Below are 22360 nucleotides of genomic sequence, written 5' to 3' on the forward strand. Positions count from 1 at the left end.
CCACCTTCTGCACCTGATCTGCTGATTCTTTCTCTCCTTTCATTGTCTCCTCCCCTTCTTTCATTGAACAATATGACATATACTATATTAGATGTTTGGGATTTAGTGTGAGTTATGACAGATATGTCTTCTGTTGCCACTGAGCAACATCTAGTGAACAATACAAGCAAACAAAAAGGGAGTTGCCACACCTTGTGCTAGACATGCAGCATGTAGAGGACACATAAGAGAAGCATCGATTCCTGTCTTAAGTAGTAAGAGGGTAGTCAAGGAAAACTTCCTGGAGGTGTAGACTGGCTGACAGCCTGAGACTGAAAGAGGAGGCTTAGAGGAGAATCAAGGGGAAAATAATGTTTAGAAGTGCATAAAGCACAAGGAGTGTTGAAAGAGGCAGAAAGAAGGTCAGTATGGGCTGAAGTGAAGTGTCCAACAGTGGACACAAAGGAACACAAACAAAAAGGGCCAACTGGCAAAGAATCTCATAAATCGAGCTGAAATGTTTGAAATGGCAAGATCTGATTTGTGTTCCAGAAGGTAACTCTGGCACTGTTTGCAGAATGCTATGAAGGCAGTCAAGGGTGATTCAGAAGCATCAGTTAGGATGCTTTGAGCTACAGTTTGGGGGGAGGCTCTGGCATCAGTTATGAACAGTAAGGGGGATTGAGACACATGAAGGGATGTTTGGCTCTGCAGAGGGACTAGAAAACTTGATTAGATCACTTGTCATCAGCCAGCCTTATTTTGGTCTTAAGGCTTCATTAACAATGTCTGGAGACATGTGGAGCAAAAATTGGAGATGCCACTAAGCATCCTGCCACACATGACAAATCCCTCAAGGACTTATCCAGCCCCAAAGTCAATAGTGTTCTGCTCAGAATCCTGGGTGATGGGTAATTTAACAAATTTTAATTATTTTGAAAATGAGGCTATATTTGTTAAATCGTTTTTCATTTATATTGAAAGTTGAGTAGGTAGGAGGATATAATAGACATTTTAGTACCAAACCAGAAGCCTTTCTGATGGTAACATTGCAGGGTTTTGTAATTGCTTTTAGTACATAAGTATTTTTTTAATCATGATTGAAATTTCAATGAAGTGTTTTAGTGATTCTCAGCCCCATTCATGCCCCCACCTCTCTGATTTCCCTGTGTGCTGTCCCCTATCTCATCCTCCTTTTGTGGTCCACGTGTCCTTCTCGCCTTCTGTCTTTCCTCAGAACCTACTTTTACCCCCTCTCCATCTCCTTTTAAGTGTTTTAGGCTTTACACACACTCTCATCTGTTTATATAAACACTTAAGTGCTTAACATACTAGGATCTGCATGTAAAAAGCATGAGGCTTTTATCTTTGTGAGTTTGGGTCACCTTGCTTAACATTATCTTTTCCAGATCCACCCATTTCCTGCAAATTTCGTATTTCCTTATTGCTGAAATTCCATTGTGTATGTGTGCCACATTTTCATCATTCATTCATCTGTTGCTAATTCCATTTCCTTGCTATTGTGAGTAGAGCAGTGATAAACATGGTTGTGAAAATATCTCTGTGGTTGGCATGGAATTTGCAGGGCATATGCCCAGGTGTAGTATAGGGGACATATGGTTGTTCTATTTTATTTTTTGTGAGGAGATGCCCTACTAATTTTTACAATGTTTGTACTAATTTACAATCGCTATCAGTGAGCAAGGGTTCCTCTTTCCCCATATCCTTCACGACATTTGCTGTCAGATCATTGGCTGAGATGAGGTGGTATTGGAAAGCAGTTTCAACTTGCATTTCCCTGTCCATTAGGGATATCGAACACTTCTAAAAACACTTATTGGCCATTTGTGTTTCTTCACTTGAAAACTCATTCCTGAGTTCATTTTCTGATTATCACTTTGGTGTGTGTGTGTGTGTGTGTGTGTGTGTGTGTGTGTGTGTGTGTGTGCGCGCGCGCGCGCGCGTGTGTGTTTAATTTCTGCAGTTCTTTGTAAACTCTGAGTATTATCCCTGTGTCTAAAGTACAGCTGGTGAGGATTTTCTCCCATTCTATGGGTTGTCATTCTGCTCTGTTGATAGTTTCTTTTGCAGAATTTATTAGTGAGTGTTCTGGAGATCAGTATCTATTGGGGGAAGGAAGCAAGATCAACAGATGGATTCTTGTTGTATCTGGGTTGAAGGGCTCTTGTTTGTCTTGCTGCTCTGATTTAAAACTAGCTTAATATAGTTGTAGTTAATTCATGTTTTTAAGAAGTTCTGCAATATATTAATTCAAATGAAAGCCATCCAGCTGTCTGGGCAGTTCAGTTTATGTTCATTGTCTGTGCTGTTGAGGGTGACTACATGCATTTCAATACTCCAGCTTGTAACATGATTACTGACTTCACGTGGGCTCTGTTATGAGTATTGTTTGGATTCTCAAATCAATGGGTGAAGAAGGACTACTCTTCACATCCTTTTGGCTGCAGCAATCCTGCTAGCCAGATGTGCCATTAGCATGGCCTCAGCTGGATAGTACGTATACAGAAACACCCAGCCGTAGCTGTCAGGGCCCTCTTCTCTCTGTCACCTGTAGGAAGCTGCCTGTGCCCCATGGGGCATCATGTTCAATGACTGGTGGAGAGAAGGTAGGCCTATCCTTTGGACCTGAATAAGGATTCCTTAGGTTATATCACAGCTTGACCTCTGTTTGCTGATCTCTGTGTTCTTTCCTTCCCTGCTCCAGGCGTTGTCCTCTGTTATACAGCATGAATGCCAGATTCCATGCCATTGCCTCTGGGTTGGTTATTTAGCTCCCTATAATACACCCATTTCTCTTTTCTACCACCAGGATTGGCAAATCAATTAAAGAGCCCAACATGAATAAAAATGCAAGGCTTTCTGTTTAAAAATAAAAAGCCAGTTTAAAAAAAATTGTAAAACCATAATGGGAAAGTATGTCTCTTTCTTGAGTAGTCACCCACATTTTCATAGTGTTCTTTTGGTATTTAGTGCTATTTAACCAAGAAAATGGAGAATGTTAAATTATTATTATGAATTTACTGGTCATTTATGTTATACAATGCCAATTTCAAATACAAATGTGAATGTTGACATATATAGAATCACTGTAACTGTATAACTCAGGTTTTATAGCTTGTACATGCAAGTAAATTTGCTTTTCATCAGAACAGTGGAAATTCTGGATACAACTTACACCCCTATATTCTGATACTTGCATATCAATCTCTCTTCTTCCTCCTCTACTATTCTATCTATCTATCCATCCATCCATCCATCCATCCATCCATCCATCCATCTATCCATCCATCATCTGTCTGATCTTTATATGTGTGTATATGTGTATTTATACAGATGTGTGTGTGTGTGTGTGTATACATGTGCATGAACAATCTACTCATATTTTCTCGCACATAGATGGCCCTGGATCTGCCTGGCTCTGTCTCCCTAGCACTGATATTATAGGCAGATTATGCCACAGTTTTTCCATGAGTTCTGGGGATCTGAACTCGTGTCTTCATGTTTGCTCTTTTAGCACATTTATCCACGAAGCCATTTTCAGCTCCCTGAAATAGAGCAGAAGTAGGAGTAACACTCTTGTCGTCTTCCTCTGTGTCATGATTCTCACCACAGGTGACTGGAATTGTTAGTTTTAGGGTACTTTTGCTTCTTTCTGTTTTTGAACAAGTTTTGGTGTAGAAGTAAAGCATGGCCTCTCTTAGGCTATTAGGTCTTTCCTTTTTGCTTCCATGCACTCACTATTGTGGATGCAATGCATTCACCCTGTGCCAGCTTTGAGTCTCACTAAGTTCTTTTGGACTGTAGGTCAGCCAGAATTATGTGTTCATGGGACATCTCCAACACTCAGTGTACATGGGGCAGCAGAGGGTAACAGACACACATAGAGCATGTGGATTCTGTGTTCACATGAAGCCTCTGTTGCTCCATTGAACTCCTTTTGTTGTCGTATTTCTCTATCAATAACTTCAAGTACAATATTGAACAGATATAGAGAGGATGAACAACCTTGTCTTGTTCCTGATTTTAGAGAATTGCATTGAGTTTCTCCATTTAGTTTGATGGTGGCTGTGTGTTTCCTGTATGTTGTCTTTATTATGTTTAAGAATGTTCCTTTTATCCCTGATCTCTCCAAGACCTTTATCATGAAGGGGTGTTGAATTTTGTTGAAGGCTTTTAAGCATCTAGTGAGATAGATGATCATGTGGTTTTTCTTTTTCAGTTTGTTTATTTGTAGATTACATTGATGGATTTTCATATGTTAAACTATCCCTGCATCTCTGGGATGAAGCCTACTTGATAATGAATGATTTTTCTGATGTGTTTTTTGATTCAATATGCCAGTATTTTGTTGAGTATTTTTGCATCAATGTTCATGAGGAAGATTGGTCTATAGTTCTGTAGTTTAGTTGTGTCTTTGTGTGGTTTTGGCACCAAGGTAATTGTAGCCTGGTAAGAAAGCATTTGGGGATGATCCTTCTGCTTCTATTGTGTGGAACAATTTGAGGAGTATTGGTATTAGCTTTTCTTTGAATTACTGGTGAAATTCTGTATTCAAACCATATGGCCCTGAGCTTTTTTTGGTTGGGAGACTTTTGATGACAGCTTCTATTTCATTAGGAGTTACAGGTCTATTTAAACTGCTTATCTGTTCTTTGTTTACTTTGCTAAGTGATATCTATCCAGAAAATTGTCTATTTCTGTTAAATTTTCTAATTTTTTGGAGTACAGGCTTTCAAAATATGACCTGATGATTGTCTGGATTTCCTCAGTGTCTGTTGTTATGTCTCCCTTTTCATTTCTGATTTTGTTAATTTGCATGATCTCTCTCTGCCTTTTGGTTAGGTTGGATAAAGTTTTGTCTATCTTGTTGATTTTCTTGAGGAACCAACTCTTTGTTTCATTGATTCTTTGTATTGTTTTCTTTGTTTCTTCTTTATTCATTTCAGCCCTCAATTTGATTATTTACTGGTGTCTACTCCTCTTGGCTGAGTTTGCTTCATTTTGTTCTAGAGCTTTTAGGTGTTTTGTTAATTCTCTTGTGTGGGCACTTAGTGCTATAAACTTCCTCTTAGTACTGCTTTTAGAGTGTCCCATATATTTGGGTGTGTTGTGCCTTCATTTTCATTGACTCCTAAGAAGTCTTTGATTTCTTTCTTTATTTCTTCCTTTACTGAGGATTGGTGCAGTTGAGCATTGTTCAATTTCCATGAGTTTGTAGGGTTTCTGCAATTAGTGTTGTGATTTTAAGGCATGGTGATCTGATACATGGGGACTATTGCAATTCTTTTATATTTGTTGAGGTTTGCTTTATTGCTAAGTATGTGGTTGATTTTAGAGAGAGTTCCATGTGGAGCTGAGAAGAAATTATATTCTTTTGTGTTGGGATGGAATGCTCTATAGATGTCTATTAAACCCAATTGAGACATAACTTCTGTTAGTTCTTTTGTTTCTTTGTTAAGTTTCTGTCTTGTGGTCCTGTCTAGTGGTGAAAGTGTCTAGGGTGTTGAAGTCTCCTGCTATGAATGGGTGAAGTTTTATGTGAGCTTTGAGTTTTAGTAGCATTTCTTTTACAAATGTGGGTTCTTTTGTATTTGGGGCATAGATGTTCAGTATTGAGACTTTGTGCTGATGGATTTCTCCTATGATGAATATGAAATGACCATCTTCATCTCTTTTGATTGATTTTGGCTTGAAGTCTAACTTGTTAGATATTAGGATAGCTATACTGGCATGTTTCTTAGGGCCATTTGATTGGAAAAATATTTTTCCAACCCTTAACTCTGAGGTAATTTCTGTCTTTGAAGTTGAGGTATGTTTCTTGTATGTAGCAGAAGGATGGATTCTGTCTTTGTATCTATTCTATTAGCCTGTGTCCTTTTATATATAGGTGAGTTAAAACCATTGATATTGAGGGATATTAATGACCATTGATTGTCGATTTTTGTTTGTATTGGATGTGTTTTTGGTGGTGGTGTTGTGGGTCAATCTTTCCTCTTTTTCTGACTTTTGGTAAAGTGGGACTATGTTATGAGTAGGTTTTTCCCCTCCGGTCTGGTCCCACTACCGCACTAGCCCCAAATAACACACAGAGGCTCTGTATTAGATATAATTCTAATGGTCTGTTACTAGTTTCTTATTGGCTAACTCTGTCTTAAATATTAACCCATTTCCATTAATCTAAGTATTTCCACATGGTCTCATTTTACCGGAGAGAGGAGCCAGTGTTCTTCTCTCTCCAGTCTCTCCATGCTGACTCCTCCCTAATACTTCCTCTCTCCTCCTAGTCTCCTCATCCCACCTATCTTGCTTTTGTATTGGCCAACAGTGCTTTATTCATTAACCAATAAGAGAAACATATTTACAGAATGACATCTCCCATCAGAACTATCTATTGCCTATGTTTTTGTGAGTGTAATTAACTTCCTTGGGTTGGAGTTTTCCTTCCAGAACTTTCAGTAGAGCTGGATTTATGGATATGTATTGTGTAAATTTGGTTTTGTCATGGAATGGAATATCTTGTTTTCTCCATCTGTAGTGATTGAAATCTTTGCTGGGTATAGTAGTCTGGGCTGGCATCCGTGGTCTCTTAGTGTTTGTAGGACATCTATCCAGGCTTTCAGAGTTCCATGGAGAAGTCTGGTATAATTCTGACAGGTCTGCCTTTATGTTACTTGGCTTTTTTCCTTCGTTGCTCTTAATATTCTTTTTTTTAAAAAAAAAAAAAAAACTTGTATGTTTGGTGCTTTGATTATTATGTGGCAAGGGGACTTTTTTTTTTGTCCAGTCTATTTGGTGTTTGGTATGCTTCTTATACTTTCATGGGCATGTCCTTCTTCAGGTTGGGAAAGTTTTCTCCTATGATTTTGTTGAATTTGTTTTTTACACCTTTGAGCTGGCTTCTTCACCTTCTGTGCCTATAATTCTTAGGTTTGGTCATTTCACATTGTCCCATATTTTGTGATAAGGGTTTTTTCTTTGGTCGATGAATCTATTTCCTCTACTTTATCTACAGTGCCTGAGATTCTCTCTTCCATCTCTTGTATTCTTTTGGTTATGCTTGTATTTGTAGTTCCTGATCATTTACCCTGCTTTTCTATTTCCAGTATTCCTTCACTTTGTGTTTTTTTTATTGTTTCTATTTCAGTTTTCAGGTCTTGAACTGTTTGAGTTGTTTCCTTCATGTGTTTGATTTTTTTTTTTTTTTTTTTTTGCTTTCCTTTAGAGATTTGTTGATTTCTTGCATTTTTTGGCTTGTTTTTTCTTCCCTTTCTTTAATGGATTTTTCTCATTTCCTCTTTGAGGGTCTCTATCATCTTCATAAAGTTGTTTTTAAGGTTATTATCTTCTGCTTTAGTATGGTCAGGTTGTGTTAGTGTTAGATTCTGGTGGTGTCATATTTGTCTTTCTGCTGTGAATGTGTTCTGCTGGCATTGGCCCATCCCTTCTTCCAGTGGGTGCAGGTGGGGGTCTCTTTCTCTACCATCCTTTTCCCATGGGTGTAGGTGGGACAGGACTTCGATGTCAGTAGCTCTGGATGGTCTGAGATTTCTTGGAATTCTCTCATAGGAGGTGTAAGGGGGCCAAGACTCAAGCAGAGGACATAGAGGGACCAAGACTGAGATGAGGGTAGGTTCTGGATGGTTCAGTGTGCCAAGCTGGGTCTACTCAAGCAGAGGGCGTGGGGGGGGGGGTTAAGATGCAGAGATGACCCAGGAAGTTCCAAGGAGAGGTCGAGGGGAGTTGGACCTGAGCTGGATCCACACTCACCTCAAGCAGAGGGCATAGGGGGACCAAGACTCAGATGGGGGCAGGCTCTAGATGGTCTGGCGTTGAGGCTTGTTTTTATGTTATTCTTCATGTTCAAGTTTAAAGTTACATATCACTTTAGAGAAGTAGAGAAATATTAATATTTAACAATAAACAGTGTTCTTAACATGCTTTCTTTTTTTCCTCTTAAAGCAGTGATCTTCCTATCACCATGATTTCAGCAGCCTCTCTGCTGATGGAACACTTGTTTTCTGGTCCCTCAGAATGGCCCCAGTGGTCAGCTCCTGCTTTCCTACTAGCTATAGCTCAGTAGCTAAATCTTTTGAAATTGCAGCAGCCAAGTGCAACAATTTTAGGTTCTGATTCAATTCCATTTTCATTTGTCTTTTGAATTTTTGTATTTTTCAGATGTATCTCCATTTTCTTTGTGGAGTTCCAGACATACTTTGCTCAGGATTACTCACAAACAGCATGGATCCATTCCATCGTAGACTGTATGACAATGCTCTGTGGTGAGTATTATTTACAGGAGTGACAATTACTGGAGACCATGGAACTGAATATGACAATGACTTCTGACAGAGTCAAGTGACACTGTTTTCATTATTAGTTTTCTAAGTAGAAGGACAATGTTAAAAGTTAGTTAAGACAGAAGATCAATCTCATCTTCAGTTAAACCTAACAAACCTGCTTTTGGAATTGATGACCTTGACTAAAGCCAAATGGAAGGTTCATCAATACATTGGGAAAGACAAACATCATTTGGTTCATCTGGATCTCAGTGTCATGGAGCTTGTGATGATCTGGAGAGGAGTTTCTGGGCAGAGTAAACATGCCTTACCTCTTCCAAATTTGACAGCCTTTTCATTTTTCAGTCATGCCAGCATACATTGAACAGGACAGTAAGCCATTTTATTCTCTTCCAAATAATAACAGGGACCAGCCTTGCTTAGCTTCCAAGAGACAAAGGGATCAAGTGCTTTCAGGGTGGTATGGTCCATGAGACATTTCTATATGGTCTCTTTAAATGAGAGCCTGCAGTGATGGGTCGTATCTCAAGTCTTGCCTTTCTTTCTGTTCCTTTCCCAGAGGGTTCCAAATTTAACTCACAGATTTCATCTTTTCATTAGTAAGAGAAACATTGCAGAAGGATAGGAGTGTATGATAAAGAGTTAAACACACTCACTGTGGTTATAACTTCATTTATAAAACCTCAAATATGTTCTCTATGACATGGATGGGTTCCAGAAATTCATGGGAACTGACATTGCATCTATAATAGAGTATGAAAAGCTTTTCTTTTTATAAATTTTGAACCAAAGTTACTGACTTTGTTTACTACTGAATTTCTGATGTTACATAAATTGGAATAATCCATTTCTAGCATGGACCCATTCTATCCTTTCATTAAGATAAATCATAAAATGCTTTAGGAACTGTTGTCTCTTGAGAAACTTTAATCTGTGGCTGAAGAGATGGCCCAGTGGTTAAAAGCACTTGCTGCTCTTACAGAGGACCTAAGTTCAATTCCCATCACCCACATGGCAGCCAGAAGTCATTTGTAACTCCAGTTCCAGGGTATCTGTTGCCTTCTTTTGGCCTTTGTTGGAGCTCATCATACATGTGGTGTACTTACATACAAACAGACAAAACATCCATACACAAAATATGAAATAATAAACCTAAAATTTTATGTTTTATTGACAAAAGGAAAGTACTGTACTAATCAATAACTCATGATAAATTCATCTGAATCCATTCTAGGTACTGACTCATATGTACTTATAGTTAATACATTTTGTTACATTTTTCATCATTGTTAATAATTTTAATTAAGCAAACTAGTACCGTTATTTTTAAATGTCTAGCTTTAGGACTCAGTCGTTTGCGTTGAAGTGTAATTCTGGTTCTAGGGTAGACTGAAAATTTCTTGAAAAGACTAAACTTACTTTTTCAACTTAAAAGTATTAAGAAAGCCAAATACTTGGGGTCCTTGAGCTAGCACTGGATTTTCAGGGCCATGCTGTTAGCCACAGTGTTCATATCAGCCGGCCTCAGAGGATATGTATGACTCATCCCTCTCAATGTTATCTTCTGGAGAGTATTTGTGATTTTCCACAGAGCAATAACAATGTAGTCACCATGACAGTGTAGGCTCTGTGCAGGGTAAAAAACTGACTTTATGTTCTGTGAGTCTTGCTATACTTGTTTACATGCATTCCCCTGCTCACAAAAGTTATGCATTGTGAGAATTTAGAGATGAACAAGAGACTGCATAGCTGCACTGAGACATCCCCTGAAGAAGGCCTGTGATGAACAGAGAAGTGAACCTTGCTTATTGAAGTTGGTGTAACATCTCTATCAAATTTGGTTTAGATTATGACTCAAATGTTTTCACTCTCTAGTAACCATAGTAGCAGCACCCTTGAGAAGTCCACACAGTCTCTAGAGATTTACTCTTTCCCACTCTCCCAGAGTTAACTGTAACTGGTGGGGGATGCTGGCCAGTACCAGGATGTAGCATGTGTGAGTCTACAAAACTGATCATATTAAACAGATATTCAGGGAATCAGCTCTTTTGATGTTGTTCCTAGAAATACTGGTTATGCTATGATTTTTTTTTCTCCTTCAAAATAAAAATTTATTCATTGTAGTACTACTTTCTTGTCAGGACCTTCAGCTCCCCAATAACACAGAGATGTATTATCAATTATGAAAGCTTGGCCTTAGCTTCGGCTTTTCCCCCAACTAGCTCTTATAACTTAAATTTACTTGTTTTTATTCACCTATGTCCTGCCATGTGGCTCAGTTACCTACCCTCTGTATCATATGGCCATCTTCTTCGGAGTCTCACTGGTATCTCCTGCTGTACCAGATTCCAACCCTGAGTTTCTCTCTGGCCGGAAGTCCCACCTATTCTCTCCCACTAAACTATTGGCTCTTTATTAAACTAGTCACAGTGATACATCTTCATACAGTGCAAACAAATGTTCTACAACAACTCAGGTAACTATCATAATTACTGTTACATTATAAAAGCAATACTGTATATAACATCCTTGAGCAAGTGAATGCAATTTAAATAAATATCTGATCTCTATGTAAAAAACACCTTCGATCTGGAGAGATAGCTGAGCAATTAAGAGCACTTGCTACTCTTATAGAGGACTTGGGTTCCGTTTCTAGCATCCCCTTGGGAGCTCACAATCCTCTGTAAATCCAGTTCTCAGGGATCTGGCTCCAAATGGCACCAGGTATACACATGATACATAGGCATACATGCAGGCAAACACTCATACATGTAAAAGTAAATAAATACAAACAAATAAAAACATAATAAACAATAATAAATAAATAAAAACATGCATAAAAGTAAATAAATAAAAACAAAATAAACCACACTCTAGTCCTGGAAGTATGACTGTAAGAGAATGAAGCTAAGAATAAGTGGTGAATCTAAGTCAGGACATTTCATGTCTGCCCCTGACCTGTTCCTGTTCATGTAACCTCCAATGTGTCACTCCTCCCTGGGTGTCAATTTCCAGTTATAAACTGGGTGGGGTGGGCTTGATGTTTGAAAGGTTGATTGCTTTCTTCTCTGTCAGTACACCACCACAGTGTTTTCAAGGTACCCCCAAAGCCTGCCTTTCTACTGACCTGTCTGTTGTCTTTGAAGCTCCACTTGGGAGTGTTGTCAGTAACCACTTATCCTGTCAAGTGGGAATCATGCTGGGTGGCTTGCTGGCTTCTACTGGTTTCATCCTGGGATCATTTGCCACCAGCCTGAAGCATCTCTACCTCACCCTGGGAGTTCTTACAGGTGAGTACACTTTCTTCCACACGCCTGGACACACCTTGTTCAGGTGTTGTCAAGCACAAAAACAAAGCAGAGATTTTTACCATTCATTTTGTTAGATGCATAATGTAGCTGACTTGGCTAATGGCTACCTGCTTAGCAGTTACCCAAAGTTTTATATGTGACTCCAGTGAGCATGCCTCACCATATTAATTTAGCCATGTGATGAAAAATAACTTTTCGCTCTGGTATTATAGTTGCCTGAGAGTCTATACTCAGAAGAAATGACAAATTACTCAGAATAGTACATATTTTCAACAATGGCCATTCTCCATCTGCCTTTGCTAAGACACTAAACACTGTTCATCCTGAGGTGTCCTGGCTTTATTATGAGTATTATTATCCAATAAGTGGGAATTTCAATTTGGAAAAGATAGTACCTTGCCACAGATATTCTCATATTTCACATTCTCTCAGTGTTATAGAAACATCACTTTAGAAAATCGTGATGGATTTTATGGAACTAGAAGAACATGTACATTCCACAAGCTGTGCTTTAATGAGGCTGCATAGGATCCGAATGAAGTTGGCTGGTGGAACAGAAGTGGCATTCTGTTAATCACTGATACAGATGGAAAGTGGTACCCACTCCTGCTGGGTACTGCACTATGAGTGCAGCAGGAATTAGGCCATCAGTGGATGTAACCTCATAGTGAGGCTGTATGTAAGGATCTGTCTGCAAGGAAGGAACATGTACTGAGTAACTCAAGGGACCTGGTGGCTAATTTTACTAGGAACTAGTCTGGTTTTAGCATTAAAGTTCCACATCTGGAAACCCATTAGTCCTCTTTTCTCTGCCACCATCAGTCTTCAGATGTGCTGCACATTATTTCATAGCTGTCTTTAGGTGTTTAAGTAGACAACCTACATGCCCTGAAACCTAGGCTTGAAGCCCTTTATGCTTTCTAAATCAATCTAAGGTAATAGAAGCCAGATAGCTTTTAAAGGCTTGTGAGATTATTGTTATTTTTTTAAGGCCTTGAAGTATATTTATTTACAGGTTTCATATTCCTATGTAAAGTTTCCTATTCTATGATGCATCCCATCTAAGTGAAATTATTCTGCAACCCCCATGGATTCGTACATCCTATTTCTGTACAAATCCAGGTGACACAGACACCTGTGTCTTCTCAGGGAGGGGAAGAGTTGAGGCAACTATTCAGCTAATTTAACCCACAAAAAACAGGCAGGGGAGGGAGGGAGAGAGGGCAGGGCAGAGGAGGGAGGGGGGAGGAGTCAGTTTCTTGGTTTGGCATTTTCTAGATTTGCTAGTAAATTCCAACTTAGCTTGAATAGCTACTTTTCCCCCCAAGTTCTTCATTTTCTTTTCTTTGAGAAATCATTTCTTTCAGTGTATTCTTCGTAAGAAGAATGTCGCGTAAGTCCTGTATTTTGCTAGTTTTGCATGACTGGCAGGAAGTCTAATTTTTCAGCTGGGTATACAAACAGTTTTAAAGGGATTTCCTGGAAGATCAGATTCTCTTCACACCAAGCCATCCTGTTCCAAGAGCGTTTTTGCCCCTTCCCCGCCCCCACCCCCACCCCCAACCCTCTTGGCTGCTCACGGTGAACCAGCGCTCATGGCATTCTCTGTCTCCCAGGTCTTGGGTTTGCACTTTGTTACTCTCCTGCTATTGCCATGGTCGGCAAGTATTTCAACAGGCGGAAAGCTCTGGCGTACGGAATCGCCATGTCAGGCAGTGGCATCGGCACCTTCATCCTGGCTCCTGTCGTTCAGCTCCTTATCGAACAGTTTTCCTGGCGAGGGGCACTCCTCATTCTTGGAGGGTTCGTCTTGAATCTCTGTGTGTGTGGCGCTTTGATGCGTCCGATTACTCTTAAAGAGGACCATTCGAGTCCAGAGAAGCATTGTGACCATGGAAAGCAGAGAGAAGACTGTAAGCAGGCATCTCCCTATTCATCCTTGACCAAAGAATGGGCACAGACCTGTCCTTGCTGCTCTTTGCAACAGGAATACGGTTTTTTACTGATGTCGGACTTTGTCGTGTTAGCCGTCTCCGTTCTGTTCATGGCTTACGGTTGCAGCCCTCTCTTTGTGTACTTGGTGCCTTATGCTCTGAGTGTTGGAGTGAGCCACCATCAAGCTGCTTTCCTTATGTCCATACTGGGGGTGATAGATATTGTTGGCAACATCACATTTGGATGGCTTACTGACAGAAGGTAAAATACAAAATCCTTGAAAACACCACTGGTTTCCCCTAGCCCTAGTTTTCCCTGACCCTCTTACCTGTGAAGGGTAATTTCCACATCTGAAGCCAGCCTTCTTGCTGGTTCTTATAGATCCGATTTTGGCAAAGTTTTTATGTAAAGAGACATAGAGTAAACTTTGTTTGGTTTTGTCGACCATATGGTGTTTACCCATGCCTCCCCAGGGCTGCTATGACAGCACAAAAGCAGCTGTGTGCTGAAGAGTATCCATGCACTTTGAAATTTTATATATTTCACCAAATATTGGTGTGGGTTTTTTTTCCTGTTTCCAAACATTTAAAGCAGGTAAGTTACACAAACAGATAACAAGCTAGATGTGACCCTAGATGTCCACCCTTGTTCTAGATAATCTAGGTTGATGAGTTTGTCTAAACAGCACAGAGCGAGGACATCTGAGAGTTCCAATGGCATTTTGAATTTCAGCCCAAGGCAAGTCGTTCCTCCCTTGAGGCAACTGCTGGTTGGCTGCTGCGGTGTAAACTTATTTTGAATCATCCCAGCCATCATCTAGTAGCTGAAGGGGAAGCTGAATCTATTCCAGGTGGGAGGGTCAGGTACAATAACACACATTAGCCACAGATTCAGATCCCAGTGCCGGAAAAGAATATCTTCATAATATTGTAAGCTTAGAGAACGAATTTATAGGAAGTCTACAGCAAGTAATTACCTGTTTGGATTGAAGAATGCAAACTTCTAATGGTGTCCTAGATGAGAAATTCTTTCCATTTGAGTTATGAACTAAGAGATCTATCAGGCAGGTGTCTCACAAATTACGCTTTGGTAATTAATCAGGGTCTGACTGTCACCTTCTAGCATTATTAATTATATGATATTTAAGATAGATTCCACTTGTTTTGTGCTTGGCTGGTGATAAAACCAGCACCCTCCTGTGCTGGACAAGCTCACAGAGCCACTCCCCAGCACTTCCACATTGTAAATTAAGAACAAAGGAAGGAGGAAGGGCGATGTCCACTGCACAGTGATGACTCAGGCAGAAGCACCATGTAAGCCGAAGGAGGCATGGCTAGGCACAAGACTTAAATACTTGTGCTAGCTCTGCTCCTTACTAACCCCATAACCCAGATGCTCAGATGCACAAGGGCTCCACCTGTCAAACAGGTCAGTGCAATATTTAGAGGATAGAGGATAATGGGAGAGAGCATTTTTAAATCGCCAAAGCTGACATTTATACGGTTTTTCATAGAATCGGTATCAAGGGAAAGGGGGTGGAACTGTAGATAGGGAATGTAGTAGAAGTGCCATTGGGGAAGTCTGCAGATTAAGACTTGGCCTTTGTCACTCTTGCATTTCGTTTTAATGACTTCACGTTCCAGTCTCAGCAATGTATGATCAGTTGAGTTATTGAGCATTTGTGATGTGCTCTATACCAATGGCTACCACATCTCAAAGAACTCAATATGGTAGATGCCTAGAAAATTGTAGCTTCTTGACATGCTATGTGTTATTTCACAACAAGCTTTACATATTATTGAAGCAGATAACCTCCTTTTATGATGAAAGAATTTTAGATTAGAGTTACACAGGTAGTGAAGTTGCGATCTTGTGCATATCTAATTTCAGAGTATCATTACACTATGCTTCCTACAGACATAAATTTATTTACACATGCCAGTAGAACAATTAGGGTGTAACAGGGTCTGGAGAGATGACCTAGTAATAAAGAACACTTGCTACTTTTGCAGAGGACTGGAATAAATACCCTCTTCTGGTCTCCATGGGAACCAGCTCTTGTGTAAGTGTGTGCACAAGTGCATCACACACACACACACACACACACACACACACACACACACACACACACTTGAAAGCTTAATCTTTAAAAAGAAAAGAATAGTTGGAAGGTAACACAAATAGGAAGGTACCTGTGTAAACAGCTGCAGTGCTTACAACTTCACGGCTTGGTTCAAACTGTCTTTTAGAGAACCTGTGTGTCCCATAATCATTATTGTTCTTCTCATCCGTAGGTGTTTGAAGAATTACCGGTATGTTTGCTACCTCTTTGCTGTGGCACTAGATGGGCTGTGCTATCTGTGCCTCCCAATGCTTCAAAGTTTCCCCCTTCTTGTGCCTTTCTCTTGTACTTTTGGCTACTTTGATGGAGCCTATGTTACCTTGATCCCAGTAGTGACTGCAGAGATAGTGGGGACCACATCTTTGTCATCAGCACTTGGCGTGGTGTACTTCCTTCATGCAGTGCCATACTTGGTGAGCCCACCCATTGCAGGTAAGCATTGAAAGCTTGCTAGCCACTGTCATCATATTGATGTGGATGAAGCAAACACACACTTATGAACACAATTCATATGCCAACGACTAGGACAAGTTTATCCAGTGAGTTAGGGAAGAGTGAAAGACAAATAGGAATTCAAGAGCCACCAAAGTATCATGGTCCTACCCACTTTCTTCTTTTATAATCTTTTCCTAACCAAGTAAGGATGGTGGCTTGCCTGGAAAGAGAAAACCCCTAAATCAGGATCTTGGTTCCAGTTCATACTAGAAGTAAAAGAAGGGAACATTTGTCCCAATTGTAAGTAAGCCAGGCACATTCAGAAGCTTCTCAAAGGGAGCAGTGGGCCAAGCAGAGAAGGTGTAGCATGATGGTGCAGCTCCGAGAGCTGGGCAGCAGACAGATCTCTTCATGCTTTACCACGTGTATGTACTAAATATTGGTACTAAATGTTAGAAACTGTAAGCTAGAGATTTGTGACAGAAGAAATTAAGATTCCATTTTAATGCAATGGAAGGAAGCTGGAAAATGTCTGTTGACTTTAAGAGTGACTACTTTGGTCCTACAGAAATCTACACATGAGTCAGACCATAAGAAAATGTGTGCAGGGAACATGGATCATGGTAAACTTTGTAGAATGTTACAAGCAGTTTTCTGCCAGTCTGGTCCCACAGTCCCAGAATAACACAGAGACTCTATTAGTTATAAAGCTGCTTGCCAATGGCTAGAGCTTCTTATTAGCTAGCTCTGTCTTAGCTGTTAACTCATTTCTATCAATCTGTTTCCATGTGGTCTTACCTTACTGAAGAGAGGGTCCAGACATCTTACTTCTCTCATGCCCTACATCTTGACTCCTCCTACTCCATCTTCCAGAATCCTCCTTGTCTTCTAGTCCCACTTATCTTGCTTTCCTATTGGCCAACAGGGATTTATTAATTAACTAATAAGAAAACATATTTACAGAATGACATCTCCCATCAGTGGAATGTGAATTATTTTTTACACACCATTTTGACAAGTGGGTTTGAAGTAGTTGAAAAGAGAAGCTGGTGGATTTTGATGTCACATGAGTGATATTTTGGGGAAAAAGTCAAAGATGTTCCTTGTATATTACAAAGTAACTGCTTGCCAAAGTATAGCTTTACCCCACTGATTCTCTGATCCTTGTGACCCATATTTTTCCTATCACAACAACATGGCTGTCCTCAGTTTTTTGTGGCTGGCTTAGCTTTTGGGATTAATATGTTGCAACAGCAACAAATGTGCTATCATAGATGTGTGGCCTTGGGTATATGCATTTGAAACACACCAACATGTTCAGCATATGGTCTTAGCCAAAAGGCCAAGAAGTAATGGTCCAAAGTCTTGATATTTGAATAAAGGACATTGGACTTCCCTTGACAACTGGATACTGCATTGAAGCCTATTTCGATCTGGGAATTCTATTAGCATTTTGCATATTCACTTAACACCCTATGTAAATAATCCTGACTTCAATAATGTAAATGATGTTTAAATTATAGGCTTTGAAATATAAATTTGAATCTTTTTAACAAAATTTCATGGTGTTAATAATCATGAATATCTATTGTGTGATGACTGAGTACAGAGGACTGTTCTAAGTCCTTTACTTAATAGCAATTATTAATTTATTTTATGGATTCTCCTAATGAATCAGAATGTATTTTTCTGTTGCTACATGGCAATTTAGGCCATCTGCTTTTTGTTCACAGGCATGACGATGTGCTGTAGTATATTGTGATCATCCTGACAAATGACTACATTTGGGAGTAGGTAAATCTGGTAATTGAATTTTTAGTTCAACAATGTGTTTTTGCCTTTCTTGTAGGATGGCTGGTGGACACAACAGGCAGCTATACTGCGGCGTTCCTTCTCTGCGGATTTGCTATGATATTTAGTTCTGTACTGCTTGGCTTTGCTAGAATTGTAAAGAGGATGAAGAGAACACAGCTGCGGTTCCTGGCCAAAGAATCAGATCCTAAGCTACCACTATGGACCAATGGATCAGTGGCTTACTCTGTAGCAAGGGAGTTAGATCAGAAAGACGAGGAATCCATGGCTACAGCTGTGCCACGTTGCAAACTCACATGACCAACGTGGCCTTATCCCTGGGAATCTTCAAGGCTGCTGGAACCAAGACCACCAGATTGTTCACATTTTTATTTTGACAGAGTATCACCTCCCAATAAAATTGTTAATACTATTTTGCTAGCATATTTATAAGGGGAAATAACCAATAACAGAGAAATCTGGAGCAGCCTAGAGTTTTCTCATTCAGGATTTGTACTCACTGTAAAACTTGGCTCCATAAAGGAGGTCAGGACATAGTTGATGGAATTAGCTTTATTAAAGGTAACTCTAAGGCATAACTAAAGCAGTGGCCGCTGGGCAATAGTTTTGTCATAAAAAAGACCCTGTCTCTCTATTATTATTCTCATTTTTAATGGAAGTACTGGGCTGCTGGCCAGAATGTGAAGATGCAGAGCTGGGTTCATGATAGAGGGCCTCAATTTTTCAACAGAGTGCCAAGAATATTTGAAACTCTTTGAACGGCAATGGTTAATATACAACGGATTATCTTTTATTAGTTTCCCGGTCAACGCTTGCCTCTTCCAATAGGTAGACAACACTCTGAGTGCCTGATTAATCATGAAGCACTATGGTTGGAATGGATTTTAAAGGGTGGCTGGTAGTGTATTTCATTTGAAACTGTCTAACTGAAACAGGAAGCTCTCCTCTCAGTCTGTGCTTGCCACTCTCCTCTGTCACTACCACATCCTCCAAATTTAACACAACTCGTTGAGTGATGGAGCAACTTCCCCATCTTCTCTGAAATGTTAGTAACAGCCCAAGTACCCACCTTGAATTCGAACTGTAGACGCATTCCTGTTAAGAATAGAAGAATGTTGACACTACTCCAATTGAGCAGCAATTGAGTCCTTGTGTCAGCAGGGTATCTTGTGGGAGTTTTCTTTGCAAACCAGTCATAAAGTCATCATCTCCCAAAAGAGGGTTTGGGTTTCCTTATCATAGTGCAGTTCTAAAAATGGGATTCTGTGCTCACCCTGTTCATTTCTGGATCATAGGTATAAACCTGACTCATTTGTTTAGAAGCTTCTGTTCATTCTCAAAAACCCAACTTTTCTGTGACTTAGAATCACTTTGGACTTTCCAGATTGGAGAAGAGAACGTGGAGAAACAAGAGGAAGGGCAGGACCCCCAGTTTATCTCCAGCTGTCTCTAATCAATAGAATTTAGGGTTCCGAATCTCCAATCATGTTACATCTGCAAAGAAGTCACCTTATGTAATTAAAAGGGGCATCTTTGTCATTCAAGAGATTAAATCCAAGTCACAAGGAAACATTTTGATCTCAAAGGCCATTTAATCTACTGTGCCCATGAGGCTTCAGAGTGGCTTTTGCCAGACATGGTGCTGGGAGAAATAACAAAGCATTGAGAAAAGTCTAGGATGGCTGAGTCCTTGCTTGAACTGGCGTGTGTTTGTGTTACTATATTGCCTTCATAACGAGATACCAGCTTGATTTGATGAGGAAAACTATCCATTTTAGCTTTTCACTGGAATGTGAATGTTCTGTCTTTATGTATCCTGTGACTTTAGTTTTTGAATCCATTCACTTTGTAATCTGCAATTTTAAGGATATCTTGGGTATATCTGTAAAAAATTAAAGTTAAAATGAAACACTTTTTTTGGAATAGCACTTTACCTTAAATGTCATTTTTTCCATCTTAAAAATGATTTCTTTAAAAAAAAAGAGCACTCTTAGTCATATGTTTTAAAGCATTGATTATAGTAAATTTGTTTATGTGATTCTATAATGTAATTTCTCTATTGTGTTTATGAAAGACTAGGATAGTGATCAAAGGTTTTAACATTTTATATTAAAACATTTCAGATTTTTTTTCACTTTATACATGCAATAAATTTGCATTCTAGGTCTTTGGGAGCAACAGTTTTGAAGCACCAAGTAAGAGAAGATGAAGACTCTGGAGTTTAAAGTTTTGGCACCTATACAAATTTTTACTGTTTTTCCCCCTCTATTTAACGGTTCCAAAGTCTAAGGAATCCATGAGAATGGGACATTTTATGGAATGAAGAATAAACTGTAGAGGAACTATTCTATGCCTTAAATATTTGTTTATCCAACTGTACATTTTACTTTGGAACTGACTAGGAAAAAAGAAGAACTGATCTAACTTTTCAATGTGCCATTTTGCCCCTCTGTTTAAATTAGAATTTTACTAGTGGATGAGATATATAGGCTAATGTTTTCCTAGAGCAAAGGCAAATAAAATGGATTTATAGTCACATGTTTGGAACAATTTTTTTTCTTTAGACAAGGGATTTGGACAGGTTGGGGAGGGGGCCTATCCAGATCATATTAAGACATGGCTAATGTGATTCATAAAACCCTAAATCCTTCATTGAGTCTTTATAGAACACTATATAGAGTAGTAAACACTTTCTATATGTCCTCCATTTTAATCCTGTTGTATCTATAATGACCTGGCTGCCATTCTTCCCTTTGATGTTATGAGTTGAATATGTTAACATGCTACCATCACAAGTTTTCTTTAGTTACAGAAATAGCTGAACTTGGCATAATAACTTGTTCAGTGCTAGAAGGCAGAGGTAGGGTGTACATTGCCATTCATGAGTCATGTTGCTTACAAAGTATACTGGGCCCTGTTCTACCTGTGGGTGTGGAGCCTGAAGCATGGGTGAAAATTTTCTTCTTCTCCCCCATGCCAACATGGATATCTCTACTTGGGGTTTTGGGTAATTACAAATAAGTAAACATATCTGTTGCTCCCATTATTGCTAGTCAATGCTTAAGATACTGTGGTTCTAGGAAAGAAGGAGGATGTTGTTGGTCCCGGAGATGTTGTTACTAAGGTCAGGCAGGATCATGAAAAGTGTCTGAAAGTGAGGGGAAGGGAGTCAGAGGCAACCTCTACGTGGCACCCTGAGTAGGTTCCAGCAGACACTGTTGTGTCTCCTATTAGCACCTTTAAAGCACCAGTCTCACCTCACACCCCATGTGGTGGTTTGTATTTATTTCCAGATCATGTTCCCCTCCTCCCCCCTGCCCAATCTTAATCACCCTTTAATTGTTCAATTGCCTTGAAGAAAGCAACTCTTATAAGGAAACATTCAATTGGGGCTGGCTCACAAGTTCAGAGGTTAAGTTCGTTATATTCATGGCAAAAAGCATTGCAGCACACAAGACAGACATGGCACTGGAGAAGGAGCCCAGAGTTCCACATCTGGATTGGTAGGAAGCAGGAAGAGAGAGCAACACTGGATCTGGCTTGAACATTTGAAACCTCAAAACCCATCCCTAATGACACACTTCCTCCAACATGGCCACACCTACTCCAATGAGACCACACCTCCAATAATGCTATTCCCTGTGAGTCTATGGGGGCCATTCTCATTCAGACCATCACATGTCCCAGCCCCACAGGCTTTCCAAAGAATAGGAAGTATGATGATTTGTTAGCCATTGGGCTCAGTGCCTGGAGTTCTGGGCATCAAAACTACCTGGTGAGGTGACATAATTAATTTGGAAGCCATTAACATAATATCAATTGTTACAAGCACTTTCCTACAAGCCTGGCCCCACAGCTACACCAGCCCCAAAATAACACACAGAGACTCTATTAATTATAAAGCTGTTGGCAATGGCTAAAGATTCTTATTGGCTAGCTCTGTCTTAGCTATTAACTCATTTCTATCAATCTAAGTATTTCCACGTGGTCTTACTGGATTGAGAGAGAGAGAGAGAGAGAGAGAGAGAGAGAGAGAGAGAGAGAGAGAGAGAGAGAGTCCAGACATCTTAATCTCTCATGGCCTACATCTTGACTTCTCCCAGAATCCTCCTTGTCTCCTAGTCTTGCTTTCCTTTTGGCCAACAGGGCTCTATTTATTAACCAATAAGAGAAACATATATACAGAATGACATCTTCCATTAATCAATGATCTAAAAGGCTAGAACATTCTAGCCTTGGTATTATTGTTAACCAACCTTCAGTACTAATTACAATACTTTAAATAATTTGTTCATGGATACATAATAAAAACGAACAAATCATGTCATCAAAAAGTACTTGGTGAATGAATAATGAATAAGAACAAATGAAAGAAATGAATAATAATGCTGAAGAGACCTGGGACCCACTGTAAGGTTGGCATTAGGCCTCTTAAAAGTCCACGTTGT

The 22360-nt window shown here is 39.6% G+C and overlaps 1 protein-coding gene across 2 annotated transcripts in view; it reads left to right on the forward strand.

Moving 5' to 3' along the window:
- The window catches only part of Slc16a12 (solute carrier family 16 member 12), an 81506-nt gene extending 61056 nt beyond the window's left edge, over positions 1–20450 (forward strand). For both annotated transcript variants that reach the window (XM_051199763.1, XM_051199764.1), the window contains exons 3-7: positions 8176–8279; positions 11444–11587; positions 13225–13804; positions 15838–16097; positions 17950–20450. In XM_051199763.1, the coding sequence (XP_051055720.1) occupies positions 8176–8279; positions 11444–11587; positions 13225–13804; positions 15838–16097; positions 17950–18212 (1351 nt within the window). In that variant the 3' untranslated portion in view covers positions 18213–20450. The remainder of the gene's footprint in view (positions 1–8175; positions 8280–11443; positions 11588–13224; positions 13805–15837; positions 16098–17949) is intronic.
- Positions 20451–22360: the final 1910 nt, after the last annotated feature.

Source organism: Phodopus roborovskii, unplaced genomic scaffold, assembly GCF_943737965.1.
Source record: "Phodopus roborovskii unplaced genomic scaffold, PHOROB, whole genome shotgun sequence".
Taxonomy (NCBI): Eukaryota; Metazoa; Chordata; class Mammalia; order Rodentia; family Cricetidae; genus Phodopus; species Phodopus roborovskii.